The 23,305-nt window shown below is 37.3% G+C and overlaps 1 protein-coding gene across 2 annotated transcripts in view; it reads left to right on the top strand.

Annotated features, from left to right (window-relative positions):
- ndst3 (N-deacetylase/N-sulfotransferase (heparan glucosaminyl) 3) overlaps positions 1 to 20,292 on the top strand; it is an 84,184-nt gene extending 63,892 nt beyond the window's left edge. Inside the window, exons 7-14 of one of the 2 annotated variants that reach the window (XM_067403015.1) lie at positions 2,369 to 2,551; positions 4,720 to 4,816; positions 5,389 to 5,512; positions 6,877 to 7,051; positions 9,378 to 9,542; positions 9,650 to 9,759; positions 15,330 to 15,432; positions 19,270 to 20,292. In XM_067403015.1, coding sequence (XP_067259116.1) covers positions 2,369 to 2,551; positions 4,720 to 4,816; positions 5,389 to 5,512; positions 6,877 to 7,051; positions 9,378 to 9,542; positions 9,650 to 9,759; positions 15,330 to 15,432; positions 19,270 to 19,389 — 1,077 coding nt within the window. In that variant the 3' untranslated portion in view covers positions 19,390 to 20,292. Of the gene's footprint in view, positions 1 to 2,368; positions 2,552 to 4,719; positions 4,817 to 5,388; positions 5,513 to 6,876; positions 7,052 to 9,371; positions 9,543 to 9,649; positions 9,760 to 15,329; positions 15,433 to 19,269 lie in introns of both variants that reach the window. The other variant, XM_067403014.1, reaches the window with a different exon arrangement.
- The last annotated feature ends 3,013 nt before the right edge of the window (positions 20,293 to 23,305 follow it).

Raw genomic sequence — 23,305 nt, 5'->3', positions numbered from 1 at the left:
TTTTGATACATGCTCCGAACCACTGATTCGAAACAAAAGATTTGTAAAGCTTTGAAGCCTCATGAAGCAGTGTTTTGAAATCTCCCATCATATTGTTGAACAATTTTTTTGGCGCACAAAAAGTATTCTGGTTGCTTTGTAAGGTTGAACCACTGTAGTCACATGAACTGTTTTAAATACGTCTTTAATAACTTTTCTTAGTAATCAGGTGTGACGTTTACGTATGGCAGAGTACCTTGGCATTTAGACAAAACAAGGGGAAATAAACAGCTCATGATGCTGCTTGTTAGTTCTGTTGCTTGAGTTGGCTTTTGCTTTTTCAGCTTTGAAAAGCAAACTTAAACAGCCTAACACCATGTCCTAACCAGACGCAATGCGATGCGATAAATCAGACTCAACCCACAGCCAATAGGGAAACTCAATCACAGCCAATCAGAAGAGCGTGTGGGTGGGCTCTCTCTTTAAGCGCACTGTATTTGCAACAAAATGGATAAGTACATTATCAAATTCCTAAATCTTACTCCATTTTAACAAAATTAAAAATACATACCAAAAGACAGAAATAATCTTTTTTTAACATAAAATACACGTGTTTGTTCACCTTGAGTTGACAGTTTGAACACTGTTGTTTCCTTTAATTTATTTTCAAGATCTAAGGTTAGCCTATCCATTGTAGCTTTCAGTAGGCAGTGTCTATAAAGGTCACAAAAAATTACATTCAAACTCACATTATATTAAAATTATATCAAGCACATAATCCTAATCATCACCTGAGATTATCATTGTCTTACACTGTAGGCAAGTTGTTCCAGCCACAACGCTGCAGAAATAGAAACTGTTTGTAAATTAGAATAGTCACAAATCGTTGTTGCTTTAGTACAAACATCTCTGATTAAAATGGAAAAGATACATTTTCCCGCGTGTCGCGTCGTGTCTGGTTAGGACAGGGTGTTAGGGCTGTTTCAAAATTTGCATTTATTTTGTGTTGTTGTTAAGTCTGTTCATGTCCATGGACTCCATCCATTCTTTTAGTATGGTGGATTTTTGTCCACATTTTGTTTAGACATAATAGGATTACTTGGGAATGTCATTGTTGTATGGCCAGAAGGAATCATGCTATACCCTAGGTTTTTGTGAAACGCCGCCACTGTTAGTAATATTAGTAGTAGTGTTTCATTTTTTTAATGCCATTACATTTATGTAGCTTTGAACACTATTGTTTCCTGTTAAATTCACAGTGTTTAATAGCACTTTACGTACTTTACAGATGGGAGAATCCAATATAAAAGAACTGATTACGTATAAGCAGTTGTAAAACAAATATCATTCAAGCTGATTATCAGTAGGCCTATATGTGATATTATTGTAGAAGTGAAGGATGCGTTGCTTCAGGGCCGTCATTCAGGAGGGACAACTGGGAATGTTGTCCTGGACCCTGTGATGAGAGGCCCCCTAATGCACCTGGTGGGGGCCCACCCATAAAACTTTGCCCTGGGTAGGGAGAATTTTAGCGACAGCCTTGTCTGGCATTACTGGGAGTGTCTGTTTTAAACTAGGCCACATATTCCCTCTCCTCTCCTCTTGCAATGCAACCTACTAAACCAGTCAAGCATAGAGACCCAATAAAACTTCTTCACTTTTCCTTTTTCTCGTCTTTCCCCCCTCACTCCTCTCATCTTTTCTCTTCTCTCAGCAGACCCTTGTTAATTGTATTGATCCTAATCTCCACAGACACTGTCCGCGAATGACCTTACTCTAGTGGATTACATCAGAATTACAGCTCCACTCCACATGAAGTGGACGCATCCGCTGGGTTTACCTCATATGAAAGACCGCTGATCGGCCTGCAGTAATTGAATGTGCCCCAGGGGTGCTCTGAACCACCCCATAAAGGGGCTGACGCAGGAAATCAGTACACCCTAGTGCAGTGTATAGGGTTGCTAGGCGACATTTAGCCTTTATTAAACAATGCCAGCAAACCAAATGATCAACATCACCTCAACATCTGCTGGGCCGTTTACGACACATGTTTGACAAATAAAATCATGCACAAATGCAACTAACACGGAAAAATGCGGGTCGTTTTGTATTCAAATGGTTTTCTCTCTCCTCTAATGCTCTTATGAGAAAAGGTGTTAGTATAATGGAGGAGCAAAGGTTTAAGACCTGAGCATTAATATACACAATACTGCTGCCTACAGGAAACACTGGGGTATTACAAATAAGGTCATCACATTCACATATGTCACTATAGCTTTTTATATTAGCGGAAATGTTAGATTAGCAAAGGGTGCTGTTTACTTATGACAAATGATTATTTATTTATGATTGATGAATAAAAAGTTTCTCTCTTTGTTCCTCTCTGTAGATCAGTATATTTATGACTCATCTCTCCAACTATGGGAATGACCGCTTGGGATTATATACATTCACTAATTTGGCTAACTTCCTGAAATGCTGGACCAACCTGAGGCTACACACACTTCCTCCCCTGCAGCTCGCACACAAGTACTTCACACTCTTCCCGGAGCAGAGGCACCCGCTGTGGCAGGTCAGTCATGATAGAAAGACACAAACTGTCTTTTAACCATATTCAAACATTTTAATTTACTAATGAATAATTATGATTAACACTTCTTGAGTTTTCCTTGTTTAATGAGAACTGGTTTTAAATAATATTTAAATAATAGAATATAAGAAGGTTTACTAAAGGATCATGTGAAACTGAAGAATGGAGTGAAGGCTGCTGAATATTCAGCTTTGCCATCAATTAATACATGTTTAAAATAACTATAAAATATACTAAAACCAAACACATTTATTTTCAATTGTAGTAATGTTTCAAAACATTTCATTTTTATATTAAATAAATGCAGCCTTGGTGAGCGTAAGAGACGTCTTTCAAAAACATTTAAAAAATGTTTTATATTTTGTTTATATGAACCCTGGACCACAATGTTGCACGGGTATATTTGTAGCAATAGCCAAAAATACATTGTATGGGTCAAAATTATCGATTTTTCTTTTATGCCAAAAATCATTAGGATATTAAGTAAAGATCATGTTCCATGAAGATATTTAGTAAATTTCCTACCATAAATATATAAAAAATGTATTTTTGTGAGTGGATATGCATTGCTAAGAACTTCATTTGGACAATTTTAAAGGCGATTTTCTCAATATTTAGATTTTTTTTGCACCATCAGATTCCAGGTATATATATATATTATATTGCCAAATGTATTGGGACACCCCTCCAAATCATTGATTTCAGGTGTTCAAATCACTTATATGCAAAAGGTGTAGAAAAATCAAGCACCTAGGCATGCAGACTTCTTCTACAAACATTTGTGAAAGAATGGGTCGCTCTCAGGAGCTCAGTGAATTCAAACATGGTACTGTGATAGGGTACTACCTGTGCAATAAGTCCATTCGTGATATTTCCTCACTACTAAATATTCCACAGTCAACTGTTAGTGGTATCATAACAAAGTGGAAGCAATTGGGAACAAAAGCAACTCAGCCACGAAGTGGTAGGACACGTAAAATCACAGAGCGGGGTCAGCGCATGCTGAGGCGCACAGTGCACAGAAGTCGCCAACCTTCTGCAGAGTCAATAGCTACAGACCTCCAAACTTTGTGTGGCCTTCAGATTAGCTCAAGAACAGTGTGTAGAGAGCTTCATGGAATGGGATTCAATGGCCGAGCAGCTGCATCCAAGCCTTACATCAAGTGCAATGCAAAGCGTCAGTTGAGTCCTGACCTCAACCCAATAGAACACCTTTTGGATGAATTAGAGCGGAGACTGTGAGCCAGGCCTTCTCGTCCTACATCAGTGGCTGACCTCACAAATGTGCTTCTGGAAGAATGGTCAAAAATTCCCATAAACACACTCCTAAATCTTGTGAAAAGCATTCCCAGAGGAGTTGAGGCTGTTATAGCTGCAAAGGGTGGGACAACTCCATATTAACCACTATCGATTAAGAATGGGATGTCATTAAAGTTCATGTGCACGTAAAAGCAGCTGTCCCAAAACTTTTGGCAATATAAACAATAGATATATATATTATATATATAAAAATATTTTTATTTATTTTTTTAAATGGATACCTCAAGAAATCCTCAAGAAATTACCAAAGGGAAAAGCAATCCTTTGCAAAATGACATGTTGCTAAAAAGCCTACTCTCTGTGGCTTGTATGCTGTGTAACTATCGCTGTACATCAAGCACTCCAAGTCTCAAATGGACGCTGACCAATGAAAAGCCTCCAGAAAATGAACAGTTGCACTTTACAACTTCTCACAGGGACATCACTTGGATTTATGGGGGTTTTGCACAATTTTGCACAAAGCATTTTTCTGCGGTTGTTCCAATTATGTTTTATATTAAAAAGATGCTGCATGTAGGAGTTACAGCCTTGAATAGTACAGAAAAAAGATTTCAGTTGAATTTCATATTGTTCTGTTCTCAACATAAATTACTTATTAAATTGCTGCAGTAACAATTCCATTACAGACATACCGTATGGCCTTTATTTTTTATTATGTATTTTAGAATATCTATTTTTAGCATCATATTATATCTGAAGATGATCTCAAGGATGATCCATATACTGTAAGCGTCGAGCTACAGACAATGACCTGTCCTCTGTCTCAGTGCTTAACAGATCATGTATTGATCTGATAGAATTTTATGCCTCTGGGATATTGTTTTTTTTAGAACCCATGTGATGATAAACGGCATAAGGACATCTGGTCCAAAGAGAAGACCTGCGACAGGCTGCCCAAGTTCATGGTGGTCGGGCCTCAGAAAACAGGTAATTCTGTACTTCTGTTACGAGAGCATGTTTCCTACGTCTTTCCATTTGCAGGGCTTCAAAGCCTTATGTGTGCGCGTATCTCCTCGCTCCACTGTTCCCCTTGATCCTGCTTCATATCTCACCTTGTGCTGCTAGAAATGATGAAAGTGCAACCACGGGCGTTGAGCTCTAGAGGAGAACAATGCAGACACATCCCCAGAGGGCTGGGGGTAGAACAAGGGAAAAGACAGAGAGCTGTTTTGGGGCTGTAAGATTTTGATTGGTGTCAAGACACTGTCTTGTTAAACACTTCTCCTCTCTGCACTCATCTTCTTTCCTTCTGTTTCACAAACTCACAACACACACAGAAAAAAAATCCATAAGGTAAATGGGGTATTGATCCCATGTCTCTTAGTTTCTCTGTCTGTGGGCTGAATCTCCAGGCCCAAAATGTTTCTCTTCAGCACTATCAGCTGCACATATAATTTCATCATTAGCAGGGGAAGGGCTCGTTGATTTACTTCTCCTCCTTCTTCCTTTCTCTTCTGCCCTCCTCCTTTCTCCCTTCATGTCTTTCTCTCTCTCACCAGGCACGACAGCGCTCTACCTCTTCCTGATCATGCATCCCTTCATCTCCAGCAACTTCCCCAGTGTGAAAACATTTGAGGAAGTTCAGTTTTTCAACACCAACAACTATCACAAAGGCATCGACTGGTGGGTGTGAAACATGTACTTGTGCTCCAGATACTTTTGTGCATGGTTTTCACTTTGTTAAAGGTGTTTTTTGGAAGAGTATGCACTGATCATGGTGTCACAAAAGGGTGAAGGTGTAGCTCATGAATATTAATGAGAGAATTCACAGATTTTAACACGATCTTCCACTGTTTTGATTTAAAAAATAAATAAATAAATTGTGATATGATCTGCAGATCATGGTTCATTTCCAAATAAAAATTTAAATATAAATAATAATATTTCTGTTTGAATTGCTATTCTGACTTAAAGGTGCTACAGAGGATCTTTTTATCGACTGAGAAACCAAAGACTGTTACTGAGTTTTTGAAATGAGCGCATGCGTAAGAACAACCCACCTCTTTCACAGCTCATTTCGAGGGAACGCCTCCCAAAAATCGTGCACGAGTATTGGAACACGAGTGTTTACCACCGGCATTCTCTGTGTTGTGTTAGTGGATTCATTATGCCGGACTCACCGCAGGTAACTCATAATCTGCAGTTGTTACTCCTGTCTCCGGACAAAAACATTGCATGCGGCGCCTGTGGAGTGTGGAAAGTTACTGGAGCGCGCCGCGCACGTCTCTCAAAAGTAACGCCATGGCAGTGATTGACAAGCCAGAGGGCCAAACGATTGGCTGATGTTTTTAAGGCCCTACCTCGTGCACAGATGATGTATATTAATATTGTTCCTTTCAGTGCACCTAATAAATAGTCTTTTATCAGTTAGTAAAGACAGTTTCAAGTAATATTGCAAAAATGTATAAAACAAAACATCCTCTGTAGCACCTTTAAGTTCTTAAATTCTCATCACACAGTCATTTTAGGGAGCAATTATTTTTACAGACCCATTTAAGTGCTTAAATGAACTTGTGACGCATTTAATTTGATAACTTTATTTCTGCATCTCCTACTGTCAATCTCAGGGTTTTGTAGGTCAGTGAATGAATGCATGGATCAACAGCTTAATGACAAGTATACATTTTTGGTCTAGTGATAATGTCTTTATTATACTGTGATTTATTTTAAGATGATGTAGTTACATGTTACTACATATAGTAAGTACATGTAGTTAATTAATATTACTCAATACTTATTTGAGTAAGTACAATGTAACTACGTCACCTTAAAATAAAGTGTAAACCTAGATTTTATTTTTATTTTTTTCCATTTATCTTGGAAACTCTTATTTGTCATTGACCCAGATATATCCTCACCTCAAGCTATTTCATAAAACGGAGGAGACAAAATCAGCCATGGCAAAATGACCTACCATAAATGAAGCCTCTGTGTGTATTTGTCTTTCTATGAGTATTCTCTAACTCAATACACCTCTCTTCTTAAAGGTACATGGAGTTCTTTCCCGTACCCTCTAATGTCAGCACAGATTTCCTGTTTGAGAAAAGCGCAAATTACTTTCCTTCTGAGGAGACGCCCAAACGAGCTGCTGCTCTCCTGCCTAAAGCCAAGATCCTTACTCTGCTGATCAACCCTTCAGACAGGGCGTACAGCTGGTACCAGGTATGACACTGACCAATAACAAAGCAAAGACTAGTAAAATTGCCCAATCAGAGTTGACTGCTTGTACAGTCAATGCCATTGACCATGTTTACATGCACAAGAATTTTCCAATATTAATTAGTATTTGGTCATATTTTGATTATGTACTCTACTGTTCAAAAACACATATTCAGCAGCACAGCTGTTTTCAACTGTGATAATAATTAATGTTTCTTGAGCACCACATATTAGAAGGATTGATCATGTGACACTAAAGACTGGAGTAATTTCAGCTTTGCCATCATAGGAATATATTACATTTTAAATTATATTAATAGAAAAAAGTTATTTTAAATTGTAATAATATTTCACAATATGCCTATTTTTACTGTATTATTTTGATCAAATAAATGTAACCTTAGTGAGCATTAGAGGCTCTTATTAACCCCAATCTTTTCAATGGTAGAATAGGCCAGTGGTCAGACTTTTGTGTTCGTGTAGACACCTCTTAAGGAATATTCAGAGGCATGTATGTCTGCACATATCCAGACAAAGACTATTCTTCTTTTCAATATCGACAGCTGTGAAAAGTCAAGCAATATAGTATTGTCATGTTATAATAATATTCAAAAATATTAACCTAAATCTAAAAGTCATGTGCATGTAAACTGTGCACCTGTGCAAGTATTCATTACTTCTCCAGGCCTATAGAGGGCAGTGTGTTTGATATTTTCTTATACTTTTAGTACACCCTTTCACTTTTTTTAGTGCAAAGTAGTATATTTACAGTACATATACATGAAATCACTCAGGGTTTGTGTGTGCGTGTTTGAGTGCTTGGTGGATTTCTGTTGGAACCAGGCATGCACATGTTCATGTGTGATATTGTGGAGAGATTGAATATGTGTAAGTGAGAGTGAGAAAATCACTGGGTGAAAACCCAAGTAGAGATTGTGTGAGACAGAAATCTCATCAACAGCATGCACAGGAGAGCACAGCATGAAGCTGCTACTGCACAAGAACATGAAAAGAAAAACATTTCAATCTCATATACTGTATTAAAGGTGCCCTAGAACCAGTTTTAACAAGATGTAATATAAGTCTAAGGTGTCCCCTGAACGTGTCTGTGAAGTTTCAGCTCAAAATAAACCATAGATTTTTTTAAATTAATTTTTAATTAACTATTTTAAGCCATAATTATATATGCACCAATTCAGTGCGTGGCCCCTTTAAATCTCGCGCTCCCCCACCCCCAAACTCTCGACTGCCTTAACCAGCATAAACAAAGTTCACACAGCTAATATAACCCTCAAAATGGATCTTTACAAAGTGTTCGTCATGCATGCTGCATGCATACATCGGATTATGTGAGTATAGTATTTATTTGGATGTTTACATTTGAATGAGTTTGAGGCTGTGCTCCATGGCTAACGGGCTAAAGCTAACATTACACACTGTTGGAGAGATTTATAAAGAATGAAGTTGTGTTTATGCATTATACAGACTGCAAATGTTTGAAAATGAAAATAGCGACGGCTCTCTTGTCTCCGTGAATACAGTAAGAAACAATGGTAACTTTAACCACATTTAACAGTATTAGCAACATGTTAACGAAACATTTAGAAAGACAATTTACAAATATCACTAAATATATCATGATATCATGGATCATGTCAGTTATTATTGATCCATCTGCCATTTTTTGCTATTGTCCTTGTTTGCTTACCTAGTCTGATGATTCAGCTGTGCACAGATCCAGACGTTTTGCCCTTGTGTAATGCCTTGAACATGGGCTGACATATGCAAATATTGGGGGCGTACATATTAATGATCCTGACTGTTACGTAACAGTCGGTGTTATGTTGAGATTCACCTGTTCTTCGGAGGTCTTTTAAACAAATGAGATTTACATAAGAAGGAGGAAACAATGGTGTTTGAGACTCACTGTATGTCATTTCCATGTACTGAACTCTTGTTATTCATCTATGCCAAGGTAAATTCAATTTTTAATTCGATGGCACCTTTGAAGGAATATTAATTCAGATTAAATACAATTTAAGCCATGTGCATTATCTCGCTTATTACATGGCTGCTTAAATAAATATTATTTTGAGTTGAAATTACTGCATTATATTAATTGTAGATCATCTTCAGATGAGAAAAAAATAGACCAATATAATGTTGAAAATAATCGGCCTAACAACAAAACAGACAATAATACAATTATACAAAAGTATTTGACCAATTTACAATTACTGATCAGTCAGAATCGGAACAAATACTGATATTTAAATCATTGTGTAGGTTTTGGTATTTAAAATAGTTTTAATCTCACTGGCAGCATCAGAGGGCTCATGAAGACCCAGCAGCATTGCAGTTCAGTTTCTATGAGGTCATTTCAGCAGACCAGCTCGCTCCACCTGAGCTGCGCTCCCTCCAGAACCGCTGCCTCGTACCTGGACTCTACGCCACACACCTGGAGAGATGGCTCACATACTACCCTCCAAACCAGGTAACACACATCTGTCAATGGTCTGGATCATCCCTTGTTGAGGATTTTTACAGGACATTTTCTGAATCTTCAACTCCCTGTCTGTCTCTCTCTATCTCTTCCTGCAGCTAATGATTATTGATGGACAACAACTGAGGAATGACCCAGCTAAAGTGATGGACGAGCTTCAGAAATTTCTGGGTGTCACTCCTTATTACAACTACTCACAGGCACTCACGTAAGGGTCACGCTCATAAACACACACCATATGTTTTATTTCAAGTGGGGTCATCCCAGTGATTTTTAAATTTGCATAATTACAATTGCTATATACTATCATTAACCCATGCTTGAACTTTTCTAATTATGCATACATACCATTCAAAAGTTTGGGGTCATTTTGTTTTTTTGGGTTTTTTTTTTTTTGTTTGTTTGTTTTTTTTTTTATGTTCATAAAGGAAGTCTCTTATGCTACAGTAAAAACAGTAAAATTGTAAACTATTACATTAATAGTTTACATAATTTAAATGAACTGTTTTCTATTTTAATTTATTTTAAAATGTAATTAATCGCTACTCTATATATGTTTTTATCATCATTGTGAATCTTTTGATATATTGCATGTTCAGATATTCATACAACAAAATATTCTGGGGGCCATGAAACCTTTGTGAAAATGAATAAAAATGCTGGTGCTGGATGGCAATTTTTTTTAAAAAACACTGGCAGGGAAAGAGTTAATAAATTGCGAGCATTAACATGTTAACTTTGACAGCCCTACAAATGAACAATTACTTTATGCAGCTGTGTGATGTACATTCAGACAATGTAGTTTTTTAGTTTTTATTATCTTTCTGGGAACATTTGGTCCCCACTTGGATATGCAAATGAGACCATGCTCATACTTGCGCACACAGATGGACACAGGCTCATCCAGAGATATGATACAGGAACAAGACTGCCATCCATGCTGTCCCTGGTCCCATGTGTTTGAGAATCAGCTGATAAAATGAGTTGACAGATCCGTGTTCTCAGCATTTGATGCCTGTATAATCTGTACAGAGTCTGAATGAGATTAATTGTGATAATCTGGCTGTAGCCATTTGCACCACATGAGAGCCAGAGGATTAACTTCATCTGGCCTCTCCAATTAAAAACAGCTCGTTAGGCATCTGACACTTTCTCTGTGTGTTAAATTGCTCTTAAAGTGTCATGTACATTCTCACACTTTTGCATAATAGTGAGTAAATGAGGAGAGCAGGGAATGGTGTGTATGTGCGTAATACAACAGTTTGCAGAAGTATTCATTGTCAAACATTGCTTCTGAATGGCTGAAAAAGCACCTATAAGAGGATGAGCCCATGCCTTCTCATGAATCATATATCAAAATGAACACTTAAAACATGTTCAGTCATGTTTGAACTGTAAGATCCAACGCTTGCTGTGATGTGATTTGCAACTCAAATCAATTTCATACAGACTATCTAAAAGAAAACATCTTTCACAACACATCTTCTAACAACATTTACCAGACAAGTTCATCTGATAGCTTAAGTGTTGTTTTCTTTTCTCCAAAACACCATGTGGTAACACATATGTGGAACATTCCTCACATTAAACCACAAAATTAATATGATTTTTGTCACATGTGCAGTTTCACAGAGTGAAATAAAGACCAATATATATATATATATATATATATATATAATATGTATAATATGTGTGTTAATTTTGAACCATGTGGATAAATCATATTGTATTGTAACATATTTAATGAAATGACATTCACTCATTTTTGGAAGTCAAAAGTCCCTAAATAAACAGCCTTTCGTTTAAAATAAAGCATACTTTAACTGTCTTAAAAAATATATTTTTTTGTAATGAACCAATACCTAAAATCAAGAAAAGAAAGAAAAAAATTCTCACTGCCTGTGTCCATGGCCATTGGTATAAGAGGTTGAAAGATTGAACTCAGTATTACCTGTGTCACGTGTAGACCTTTTCAGTCCTCCCCCTCTGTGTGTGTGTGTGTGTGTGTGTGTGTGTGTGTGTGTGTGTGTGTGTGTGTGTGTGTGTGTGTGTGTGTGTGTGTGTGTGTGTGTGTGTGTGTGTGTGTGTGTGTGTGTGTGTGTGTGTGTGTGTGTGTGTGTGTGTGTGTGTGTGTGTGTGTGTGTGTGTGTGTTTGAATGCTCTGTGAGTCTCTGCATGTGTTCTCTACCACAGACAGCTCCATCAATCTTTGGCTTTTATTAATAACCTCCCTCTGTTTCAGTCTCTCTCTCTCTCTCTCTCTCTCTCTCTCTTCATCTCTTCACACATCTCTCTTTCTTTCTCTCATCATGCCTGTTTCTACTTTTTCTTGTTTTCTGTCACTTTCATTTACTATCACTTCTTTCTTTTGTGGCATCACTTTCCTCATTTCATATTTTGTTTCAGTCTCTGTCTTTCAACAATCTTTTTTTGCAGTTCCTCTGCCTTTCACTCGTCTCATATGTCATATATCACTCCGTCTGCCTCCCTGTTGCTTTCTTCTCTTTTAGGGGTGTTTCCTGGGTACTTTTGGCCTTGTTGACTTTTAAAATAAACCCTCTTAAAACATTCTTTTCACACTCTCCACTGGTTTAATTTGTCCACTAAAAATGTCTTACAGTTCTTGTACAAGCATTACAGTAGAATTTTTTCCAAAACCTAATGAACTTTTCAACCCCAAAGTTTCTCATCTCCACCGCATCTCATAATTAGGGCCAGAGCACCGATGGTGTGAGAACCCTATTGGAATTGCTCTGTTTCTTCTTCTTCTTCTTTGAAATGAATCGCATTTTTGAGGGCCTAAACATGCTCGAAAACTCATGAAACTTTGCACACGCATCAGAAGTAGTGACATTTTCATCTGATATGGGTTTCAGAATTGGGTGTGGCAAAATGGCTCGATAGCACCACCAATACATTTTCAACGAAGTGCCCCTCGTGCTATGTTTGATGTACAAGTATGAAATTATAATACCAATACCTACCTTTTGCTCTCTTGAAGCAAAATCTGAAAACCAACAGAAAGTCAGATATTTTTAATTATCTTTGAAAATTTGTGCAATTTTTTCCATTTTCAGACGTTGTACTTTAACGAACTCCTCCTAGAATTTTATCAGATCAACATCATATTTGGTCAGTCTAAATTAAAGGCCTTTGCGATGTTAAATTGTGAAGATCTAGAGTTTTCGCTGGAGGGTGTGTCCGAAACATTCAATGTTTCGCCATGAAACTTGGGTATACAATGTCCGATCTGCCCCAAAATTCACATGTTTTATGAAGACATATACATAGCAATATTCAATTACAGTCATAGCGCCACCTGATGGACAACAGGAAATGACGTTTTACACTGTGATTAACTCCTCATGGAGATTTAACCAGAAGCACATCATATATGGTTATTCTAATCTTAAGGCCTTTTGGACGTTAAATTCCAAAGATCTAGAGTTTTCGTTGGAGGGCATATCTGTGGCGGCCTGACAAAGTCTGATGATTCGCCATGAAAGAGGAAGCAGTTCGTTTTTTAAATGCCCTTCCCTCGCTAACTTCCCTTGGTCTCATTGACTCGGATGTACGTCATTGCTTACGTTGCATGAGTGCCCACTACTGGCGGAACCCTTGCAATGGGCTGAAATGGAACGTCCTAAGCCCTTGAGCACTTGGAATCTGCAGTGGAGCTGATTATTTATTTTGTCCCCTTACAAAATTGTTTAATACAGCATTCTATATGTATATATGCATGTTTTAAATGTTTAAAAAAATAATTAATATATCATAGAATTGTTTGTGGTGGGGTAAATTAAAAGTGATTTGCGGTGACGTCATGATCGTGTTGCATTGTGGGTTATGGAGCTGCCTGAAGTGTACATATGAAGTAGACTCGCTCCCTCGGTCAAAATCGAGGGAGCGAGGGTCTGTCCATATAAACTTCCCTCGCCCACTTCACAAAGTGGAACGCACTTCAAAATGGCGGCAGGGATTCCCCCAAGGGGAAGTGTTTAGGGAAGTTCGCGAGTGCGGGTCTAGAACTAGAGTGGAACGTAGCCAATGTCCGATCTGCCCCAAACTTCACATGTGTGATAAGAGTCCTGGCCTAAAAACGTCTATATTCCAACATTCAGTTAGTCATAGCGCCACCTGCTGGCAACAAGAAATGGCATGATTTTTACTGTAATTCACTCCCAGAAACACATTTCAATATGCCACGAAGTACCAAACATACTAGAAACACGTTAAATCATGCAACACTTGGCTTAGTGGTATGCGATTAATGCCACGAAAGAGGAAGTTGTTGTCCAAACTTCACATGTTTGAGAAAAGTCCTGGCCTGAAGACATCTACATGGCAATATTCAGTTACAGTCAAAGCGCCACCTGTTGGCAGCAGGAAATGTGGCACTTTGAAATGACTTTGCCATAATTCTCCTGTATTTACTTGCTTACATGCATGTCGCCCACTGTTCACTGTTTTCGTGAGGCCAACAGGTGGCGGTGAGCCCGGGTGCGAGGCCCTTTCATCGCTGCTTGCAGCTTTAATATGTATTGTGTTTCATAACATTCTGTGATGAAAATGATATTTTAAACTTTCTCTTTCAGATAATTCTCCACTGATGATTGTGAATTCCACCACACAAAAAAAACAAATGATGTTTGTCTGGTTATTTGTAATTAAATTATCCATAAATAATCTACGTTTACTGGGCAATACATGCTCTGAATGTTCCCTAATTGTATAATTTGATAAAATTACAGATGCTTTAATATAGGCAATTAAATTCCATGCTTTGACCTCGCTAAAAAAATAGAGCATGTGATCTTCATAAAGCAAAAAATCTGGTAACACTTCACAATAAGGTCTCATTTGTAACATTAGTTAACATGAACTGTCAATGAGCATTACATTTATTACAGTTTTTATTCATCTTTGTTAATGTTAGTTGATAAAAATATAGTTCATTAACTAATGTTAACAAATACAACTTTTGATTTTAATAATGGATTGGTAAATGTTAAAATTAACATTAACTATAAATGCGGTAGAAGTGTTGTTCATTCTTAGTTCTTGTTAGCTAAAGTAGTTAACTAATGAAACCTTATTGTAAAATGTTACCAAAATATCTCTTATAATTTTAAAATATATTAATCCCCAGATATAGAAATGTGCCCGAAGTTGGAAAAGAAGGCTCTTATTTTCTGTATTCTCTCTGTATTTTCTGGGACTAAGACTAAACAAAGAATATTTGAGCACACTTTTGAGCAAGAAAAAAGGAAAAGGAGTGAGTGAGACCAAAAAAGAGAGAGATAAAGACAGGTGAAGAGTGAGAGAGTGAAACAAAAAATACATTGTGACATGCAGTTAATGTTTTAGAGTACTCTCTGCTTACTGCTTTGTCAAAGAACCAGCACACACACACTCACACATATTCTATATTGCATTTTGCTGAGAGCTGTTAGAGATTGCTGATGTGTTTCTGAATGATTATCAAGCCAGACCATGTCTCATCTGACAGACAGACAAGGTTACAGCAGACATCTGTCAGTCAGACAGCTCTGTTTGTGGGGTGGGGGGGGGGGGGGGGGAGACAACATTCTGGAGTTTTCTAGATTTTCTCCATCTCCTAGTGTGAGGAAGAAATAACAGGAGTTTAAAGACAATGGATGGATGGATATTTTTTACACAATATGCACAGTATATATTACAATGAATATGCAAATTAAAAAGATGTCTACTAAGGAAAGAAGTCTGTAAGATTGTAAAGAGTTCTCTATGTGTTGACAGGTTTGATCCTCAGAAGGGCTTCTGGTGTCAGCTGTTGGAAGGGGGCAGGACTAAGTGTTTGGGGAAGAGCAAAGGCCGCAAGTACCCACCCATGGACTCTGAGGTACCACCTAACAACAGTAAACTCTGAGCAAAATGGAGCCTTTAAACTTTAATGATTACAGCTGCATTATAGAGGCATGCCATCACTGAAATATGGGTCATAGAAAGAGAGAGAGAACTCACTCTGACCTCTGACTGTTCAATTTTGCAGCAGCTAACATGTCTGTAGCTCATGTACTGAATAACTTATACCAAGAAAACAACTCTCACTCTCGCTTCATATTTCTCCATTTTCCTTCTGTTTTTCCTCAAACACCAAAAAAAAAAACACAAGTTAATTAAACAGTTAATGTCGTTCATGTTGTTTCAAACCTGTACCACTTTCTTTCTTCTGCAGAACACAAAAGTAGATTTTGAAGAATGTTTTACTGTTTTTGTCAATTCAGTGAATGGAGTCCAAAACAACACTGGACCCCATCACTGTATGGACAAAATTCTCAAAACATCTTTCATTGTGTTCCACAGAAGAACAAATGTTTAGGGTTTGGAACGACTTGAGGATGATTGAGTAAATAATGAGATAATGGTCTCTTTAAGAACATTGTATATAAACTATTAGGGGTGTAAAGGTACAATTACAGTATGGTTTGTTTTCTGTACAGCACTGGGGAAACAAAACAATATTCTGCTTCTTTGTTTTTTTTTTATTAAACAGTGGTTTACTGAACAGATATTTGAAACAATATTAGTCAGAATTATAACCGGAAAGGGGGCAGGACTAAGTGAAGTTCTCTGAATGACTAATTAGTCTGCTTGTATAATTTAGTTTAGACAGTTTGCTAGATTGTTTAGTGTCTGTGGTGTGAAAATTATGGAGAATGATTTATGACGCTGCCAGGTGAATGGGGCTTGAGAGAGAGTTGTGAGTGAGGGCGCAGGTGCAGCCTCCTCTATGTTGCCAGATCCAGTTATTATAGGCGTCTTTAGATTTTTTTTTACTTAATGTGACACTTTGGAACACTTTAGGAAGTTAATATAGTGGGAATTTGCATGTTAGGGTTAGCAATATATCTTATTCCCAAATCACAAGATTTGAACTTATTTCTGTTTGTAGCAATATCTGGCAACACTGCATCGCTGGCATATAAACTGACAGTAATCAAAAAAGGCCCATAGACAGTGCCTAAGTGCCAGGTTACCTGCCCAGGTTATTGCTGACAGGATACCACATTCAGTAAGACAAACGCAATGGTCATCATGATGATATTACCTGTTACAAACGGTAGCAACGCTATCAAAAACAGTAGCATGATAACACTAGTACACAGATCTGTAGAACAAGTAGTTTATGAAATATCCAAACACTAGCCATGAAGAAAGCTATGCTATTTTGTTCAGTTTGGTAGTTAAGCTTTCATGCTAAAAAACATTCATAAGAGAACAGGCAAAGTTCTTATTACTTTTGGTCCATATAGCAATGCTTATTAATGAAAACTGTTACATTAATAAGTATTGTTGCATGAGTAATAAACAAATTATAAAATTACCTAGCCTATAGTAAAGTATTAACAAATTGTGATGCAATAAGGTCTAATTTAACGATGTCCATCCCCTCAAAACAGAACAGGGAAAATGTGAAAAATGGCAAATAGGTTCTGACAAATTACATTAAATGTATTTCTTAATAAATAAATTTAAAAGTTCACCCACAAATTAAAATTTGATGTTTATCTGCTTACCCCCAGGGCATCCAAGATGTAGGTGACTTTGTTTCTTCAGTAAAACACAAATTATGATTTTTAACTCCAACCGTTGCGGTCTGGCAGTCGTATAATGCGTGTCAATGGTAACACAATTTATAAGAGTCATAAAACATGTGTAGACAAATCCAAATTAAACCCTTTGGCACATGAAGGCACATTGATGTCATAAGACACGAAACGATCGGTTTGTGTGAGAAACCGAACAGTATTTATATCATTTTTTACCTCTAATACACCACTATGCCCAACTGCGTTCAGCACTCGGTTAGTGAGGTCTGATCGCACTCTGACAACGGCAGTGATGTCTCGCGCATATACTTCAATGAGTGCTAGACATTACTTCTGTTGTTAGAACACAAAATTGTGTTACCATTGACACGCATTATATGACTGACAGACCGCAATGGAGTTAAGAAGAAACAAAGTCTCCTACATCTTGGATGCCCTGGTGGTAAGCAGATAAACATCAAATTTTCATTTTTGGGTGAACTATCCCTTTAAAGATCAGGAAGATGAGGAAAAAGAGGAGAGCAACAGGGAGGAGAAGGAGGATAGACATCTGAAGGAGACAGAGATCTTTTAAAGTTTATGTATTATAAATAATGAGTGGCATTTGTATTGTATTTGTGTTATTATAGAACCATTTTTAACACCCCACCCCAGACCTCACTAATTTTCAAACCCTGGTCTACACCACACATGTGCCAGAGCAGCGGCGAGGCCAGACATTTTTAAGTGAGTGGACCTTGGAGAAATAAGATGGACCTCAATTATGTACCAGTGGCAGCAAAATATCTGGACTTGCCGTTTTTTGTTGTGTGCGTAAATGGGGCTGAGTGAGCAGTGCTTCATCAAGTGTGAATAAATCAGCTGGTAGGTTAGAGAGGAGGTGCTGGTGGACAGGAGATTGTGGGCTGCTGGTCATCAGTTGACATGTCTGCACTGTCGACATAATCGAGTGTAGTTTCAGGCTCTACTCTTGTTTTTGCTTTTTTTTAATATTTAATCAAAGATATCTATTTCGACATGCTGGCCTTGTGTGTGTTGAGTTTTAGTTTATTTCACTAGTAGCAAATGTAAACTCTCCACAACAATCTGTGATTGGCAGTACTACTAACCTGTTAATTGGCTGTCACAGTTTTTCACTCTAAAATAATTATTTCTGAAACTTGACATGCAACAAAAATATAGCGGAAATTCATTTGAGTGATTATTTTTGTCATGTTTTTTTTAATTCTTTCCTACAAAAAAAAAAAAAAATCTTATTTGATTGGGTAGACCAACCATCAGTCTGACTGGGCCATTGACACCCTGGCCCTTATGTAGCCTCACCATGGCAGTGTCAATTTCATTGAAGAATAATTTTCGCCTCTCGCAGTGTCAAAACAAAAATGCATTGTGTGAATGGCACTTTGCAGAGATTTATATTCCGATGCGTGATTCATGAAATGAATCGTACGTTCATACTTATCATACGTTTGACATTTTTTCACAGACGAAAACTAGACGATGACTAAAAAATGAAAATTCTGTCATTATTTACTCAATGATCCTCAAGTCATTCCAAACCCTGTTTGGAACCCCACAAAGAAAGATGTTTTGAGAAGTTTTGTCCATACAGTGTCCAGTGTTTCAATGTTGTTTTGGACTCCATTCACTGAATGGACAAAAACAGTAAAACATTCTTCAAAATCTACTTTTGTGTTCTGCAGAAGAAAGAAAGTCGTACAGGTTTGGAACAACATGAACGACATTAACTGTTTAATTAGCTTGTGTTTTTGTGTGTGTTTGTGTGTGTGTGAGCCATGGATATGACGTGACACACACAAGCGAATAACATATATATGCAATTTATCTGTAACTTTGAAAAGGTCCTGTGCACTTATAATCTCTAAACGGTCATTTAGCGGTAATTTACCAGTAAAATGTATGGGTGAAAGGGACTATAGTGCAGCTTTAAGTTTTGCATGTGCAATAGTTGAAATAACACTGAATTTATTCGCTAAAGAAGCGTGCCAAACCATAAGACCCATACCACAAATGTGTCCCGTTTCACCCCTGTATTCTATACAAAATTCTGTAGCTCTCTGCTCACTAAAAATGTTTTCTGTTCACTCTTGTCTTTTCTTTTCTAGTCACGAGCATTTCTCTCCAGATTCTACAGGGATCAGAACATTGAATTATCTAAGCTGCTGCACAGACTGGGTCAGCCGCTACCAGCCTGGCTCCGGGAGGAACTACAGAAGGTCAGGTAGCCCTAACCAAACCACTGCTCCTCCGGGTCAGAGATCCAGGTTCAGCCCTCAAAGAAAACAGACACTTGAACAGTACTCAATGCCACCTAACTGCAAGCTTGCAAAGCAAAAGTCAAAAATTCAACTCACCAATCATTGGTGCCTCTGGAAATCCAAACAAAGCAGTATGATGTGTCCATGGCAACATGACTTTTTTGTTGCAAAAGGTCAAATTTTGTCAGTGAGATACGGTGATGTAACTGTGAACCTTGAACTTCAGATGCAGCCAAACAGAGACTGCATAAAACCTGCGTAACTGAAAATGTAAACCTCCACAGACTTCCTGCTATATTTACTGTCCCCCCATCAGACACTGGATATAAGATTTTATACGTCATCATTGAGAAATTTAGAACTGCACAACCACTGTTCATAACTTCACTCTTGCAAATCTATCAGTCAATCAAAGTGAAGATGCAAAATGTTAAGAATCAATATGGAAAAATAAAGAGCACAGTCAAGTTTGCTGCGTCAGCTTTAAACCGGTCAATGGAGTGATGTCATTGTGATGTCAATGTCTCAATCCATGTCCCAGCTACTGTTATTATAGACACAATGGCCTGAAGAGTGGAAATCATTTCAGTTTGTGTATGTGTGTGTGTGTGTAAGGGTAAATACACAGAAACCCTTGCGTGTGTGTGTATGTGTGTGTGTGTGTGTGTGTGTGTGTGTGTGTGTGTGTGTGTGTGTGTGTGTCTAGGTATATCTCTGTAGCCAGGTAGCCTTAGCCCCGCCCACTGGACTGCAACTGGTTGGCTGATGAATTTGAAGTGTGACTTTTATTTTTGAAAACAATTTGCCTCAATATGGAGAGAAAGTGCTTTGAGAAATATGTAAATAACTATATATATTCAATAAACACTGGAGAGATTCATGTTTCTGTAAAACAGTCCTTGCAAAGTTCTGTCTCTCTTTGTGCATGATATACCTGGAGTGGAGTATATACATAAAATATATTTTAGATATCATTTTGTTTTAGATGTATATTTATATTTACATCTGCATCTATTATATTTATATATATATATATATATATATATATATATATATATATATATATATATATATATATATATATATATATATATATATATATATATATATATATATATATATATATATATATATATATATATATATATGCCCTGGACCACAAAATCAGTCATAAGGGTCTTTTTATTTTTTATTTTTTTATCTGAAAGCTGAATAAATAAGCTATGGCTAATAAGCTAAGTATGGTTTGTTAGGACAGGACAATACTTGGCCGAGATACAACTATTTGAAATGGAATCTGAGGGTGTAAAAAAATCAAAATATTGAGAAAATTGCCTTTAAAGTTGTCCAAATGAAGTCCTTAGAGATGCATATCCACTCACAAAAATAAAGTTTTGATATATTTACAGTAGGAAATTTACAAAATATTTTCATGGAACATGATCTTTACTTAATATCCTAATAATTTTGGCATAAAAGAAAAATTGATAATTTTGACCCATACAATGTAGCGTTGGCTATTGCTACAAATATACCCGTGCAACTTATGATTGGTTTTGTGGTCCAGGGTCACATATATTTTACTTGACTATGTCTTCATGTTATCACATGGTTAGGAATACTCAAAACCATGTGATAAGATCGTGTAAACATTGAGTATCCATAAAGGTGCCCTTTCAAATAGACATACTCAAGGAACTTACAATTGTCTGAGACATCTTAGACTTTTTTTTTTTTTTTACAAAACCTTTAGTGCTATAAAATACCTCCCTCTAGTGGTCACATAAATAATGGGGCCCTCACATTCAATTTTTAGGCCTGGTAAATCCAGTCAGACCATATAAGTACCACCAACAGATTAGGTTGGCAGACATTTATAGCTGTAAAATAAATCAGAGCAACAAGTTTAAGATCTGATTTTGTATAAAAATAACTTTTAATGTCAAATCAAATCTTCATACTGTACTTTATTCAAGCAGACATAGAGTAGCTGTCCATTAGCATGTCTGTGTCTCTCAGCTGGATCTGCTCTCTGATCACACCTGTGTATCGAAACTAAATCATGTTGGAATATACCATGTTGTAGGTCTGATATGGAATTTTATAGGCTACTCCAACTCCCCACACACACATTTTATTTTTGTGAGGAATTTTTGAATCTGTCAAAATAAGTATGCACATACGATTCATTACACGAATCACGCATCAGAATATAAATTTTTGCAAGGTGCCATTCACACAATGCATTTTTGTTTTGACAATGCAAGGCAATGGAATACAAAAAAAGATCACACATTTTTTTTTTATTTATTTATTTTTTTTTAGTTGGACTTCTTTTAACTCGACGAGCGCCACGTTTTTAGAACACCGCATAATGAGATGCAAATGACGTGGAATGCAACGGTCAAACACGAAAGCTCCTTTGGAGCTTGCTCACATAGAAAAACAATTTGGGTTAGTAATGAACTCGGGATTATACTAGAGTTAAGAGACACTGAGCTTGAGAGAGAATTCCAACATTTAGGACTGCAGCGTGACACCTTCTGGCTTCACGTGCACGCCCTGGGTTATAGAGGGACCATATACTTTAGTTTAGTACTGGGAGGGCTTAGCATTGGGGACCCCCAGGGGACCTCATGAAGCTGGAAGTAGGGCACCACCTGCAAGGTTGTTGGGTGGGCAGCAGGGGGCGCCCTAGATCATAACCAACTTTTCCCCCCCAGTGTTTCCAAAAATACTCACTGTCACTTTACATCACCTACACTCTTTATAAGTTACATTATACATGTCACATACAACAAAGTATAATGGTCTTACCAAGGTGTTTTGTACATGAACCAGAGTACCGTGTAAATTTCATGATGCGTGAATTTCTAGAATCATGCTTTATGTACCATGGTATTACCGTATCACTATAACAATGTACTATTTTGCTACCACAGTACTTTTTTTTTTTTTTGAGGGTTTTAAACAATCTCCATCTAGTTGCAGCTTATATTTATATTAGTATATTTCTTTGTTGTTGTGTCAGGGATCTATAGTGATACCTCTAGAGACATTATCATACAGTAAATGATTATTAATATGGTCAGGAACTCGTTTTGCCATAGTCTATGATAATAACGTAAAGTTTAATCCGGTCAATGGAGTAATGTCAATGTCTCAATCCATGTCCCAGCTACTGTTATAGTGATAAGATACTTCTACTTCAGAAAGGAGAAAGAGTACATGCCAAACCCAGAAATGGAAAAGTCTTAATAACCTTGGTTATTCCATCACTGATTGGTTAATTAATACAGTGTATTACTGGAGTTTTGTATACGTGTACTTGGAAGATCAGTAGGTTATATGTTTATGAGGTAAAGCATTATAAAACTGTGTAATACGATATATATATGCTATATTTACACCAATCAGGCATAAAATTATGACCACTGACTTTGGCAGGACTTAAAGGATCTGATGCTAACATCTAACATCTTGGTGCCAGATACCACAGCACACCTTCAGGGTCTAGTGGAGTCCATGCCTCGAAGGGTCAGGGCTGTTTTGGCAGCAAAAGGGGGACCAACACAATATTAGGAATGTGCTCATAATGTTATGCCTGATCAGTGTATAAAGCATGTTGTAAGCTGTTTAATTTGACAGCTATTACACATGGTGGCGCTACAACACTTCTCTCAATCTCAATCACTGAAACAATTCTCTCTCTGTCTCAGTGAGCTGTCTGGATTAATCTGTCACGCGCCAGAACAATGTAATTGGATAAAGAGTCATAGAGAAAGAACTCCCCCTCTTGCCTAGAACTGCAGAGGGCTCATATATGTATCGGATTTGCATTTACTTGCTGTATTTGTGCTTCTGGCAGGACTCTTGAATTTTA

The sequence above is a fragment of the Chanodichthys erythropterus genome, chromosome 12 (assembly GCF_024489055.1).
Source record: "Chanodichthys erythropterus isolate Z2021 chromosome 12, ASM2448905v1, whole genome shotgun sequence".
NCBI classification, from domain to species: Eukaryota; Metazoa; Chordata; class Actinopteri; order Cypriniformes; family Xenocyprididae; genus Chanodichthys; species Chanodichthys erythropterus.
This window is presented reverse-complemented; position numbering and strand designations above follow the sequence as displayed.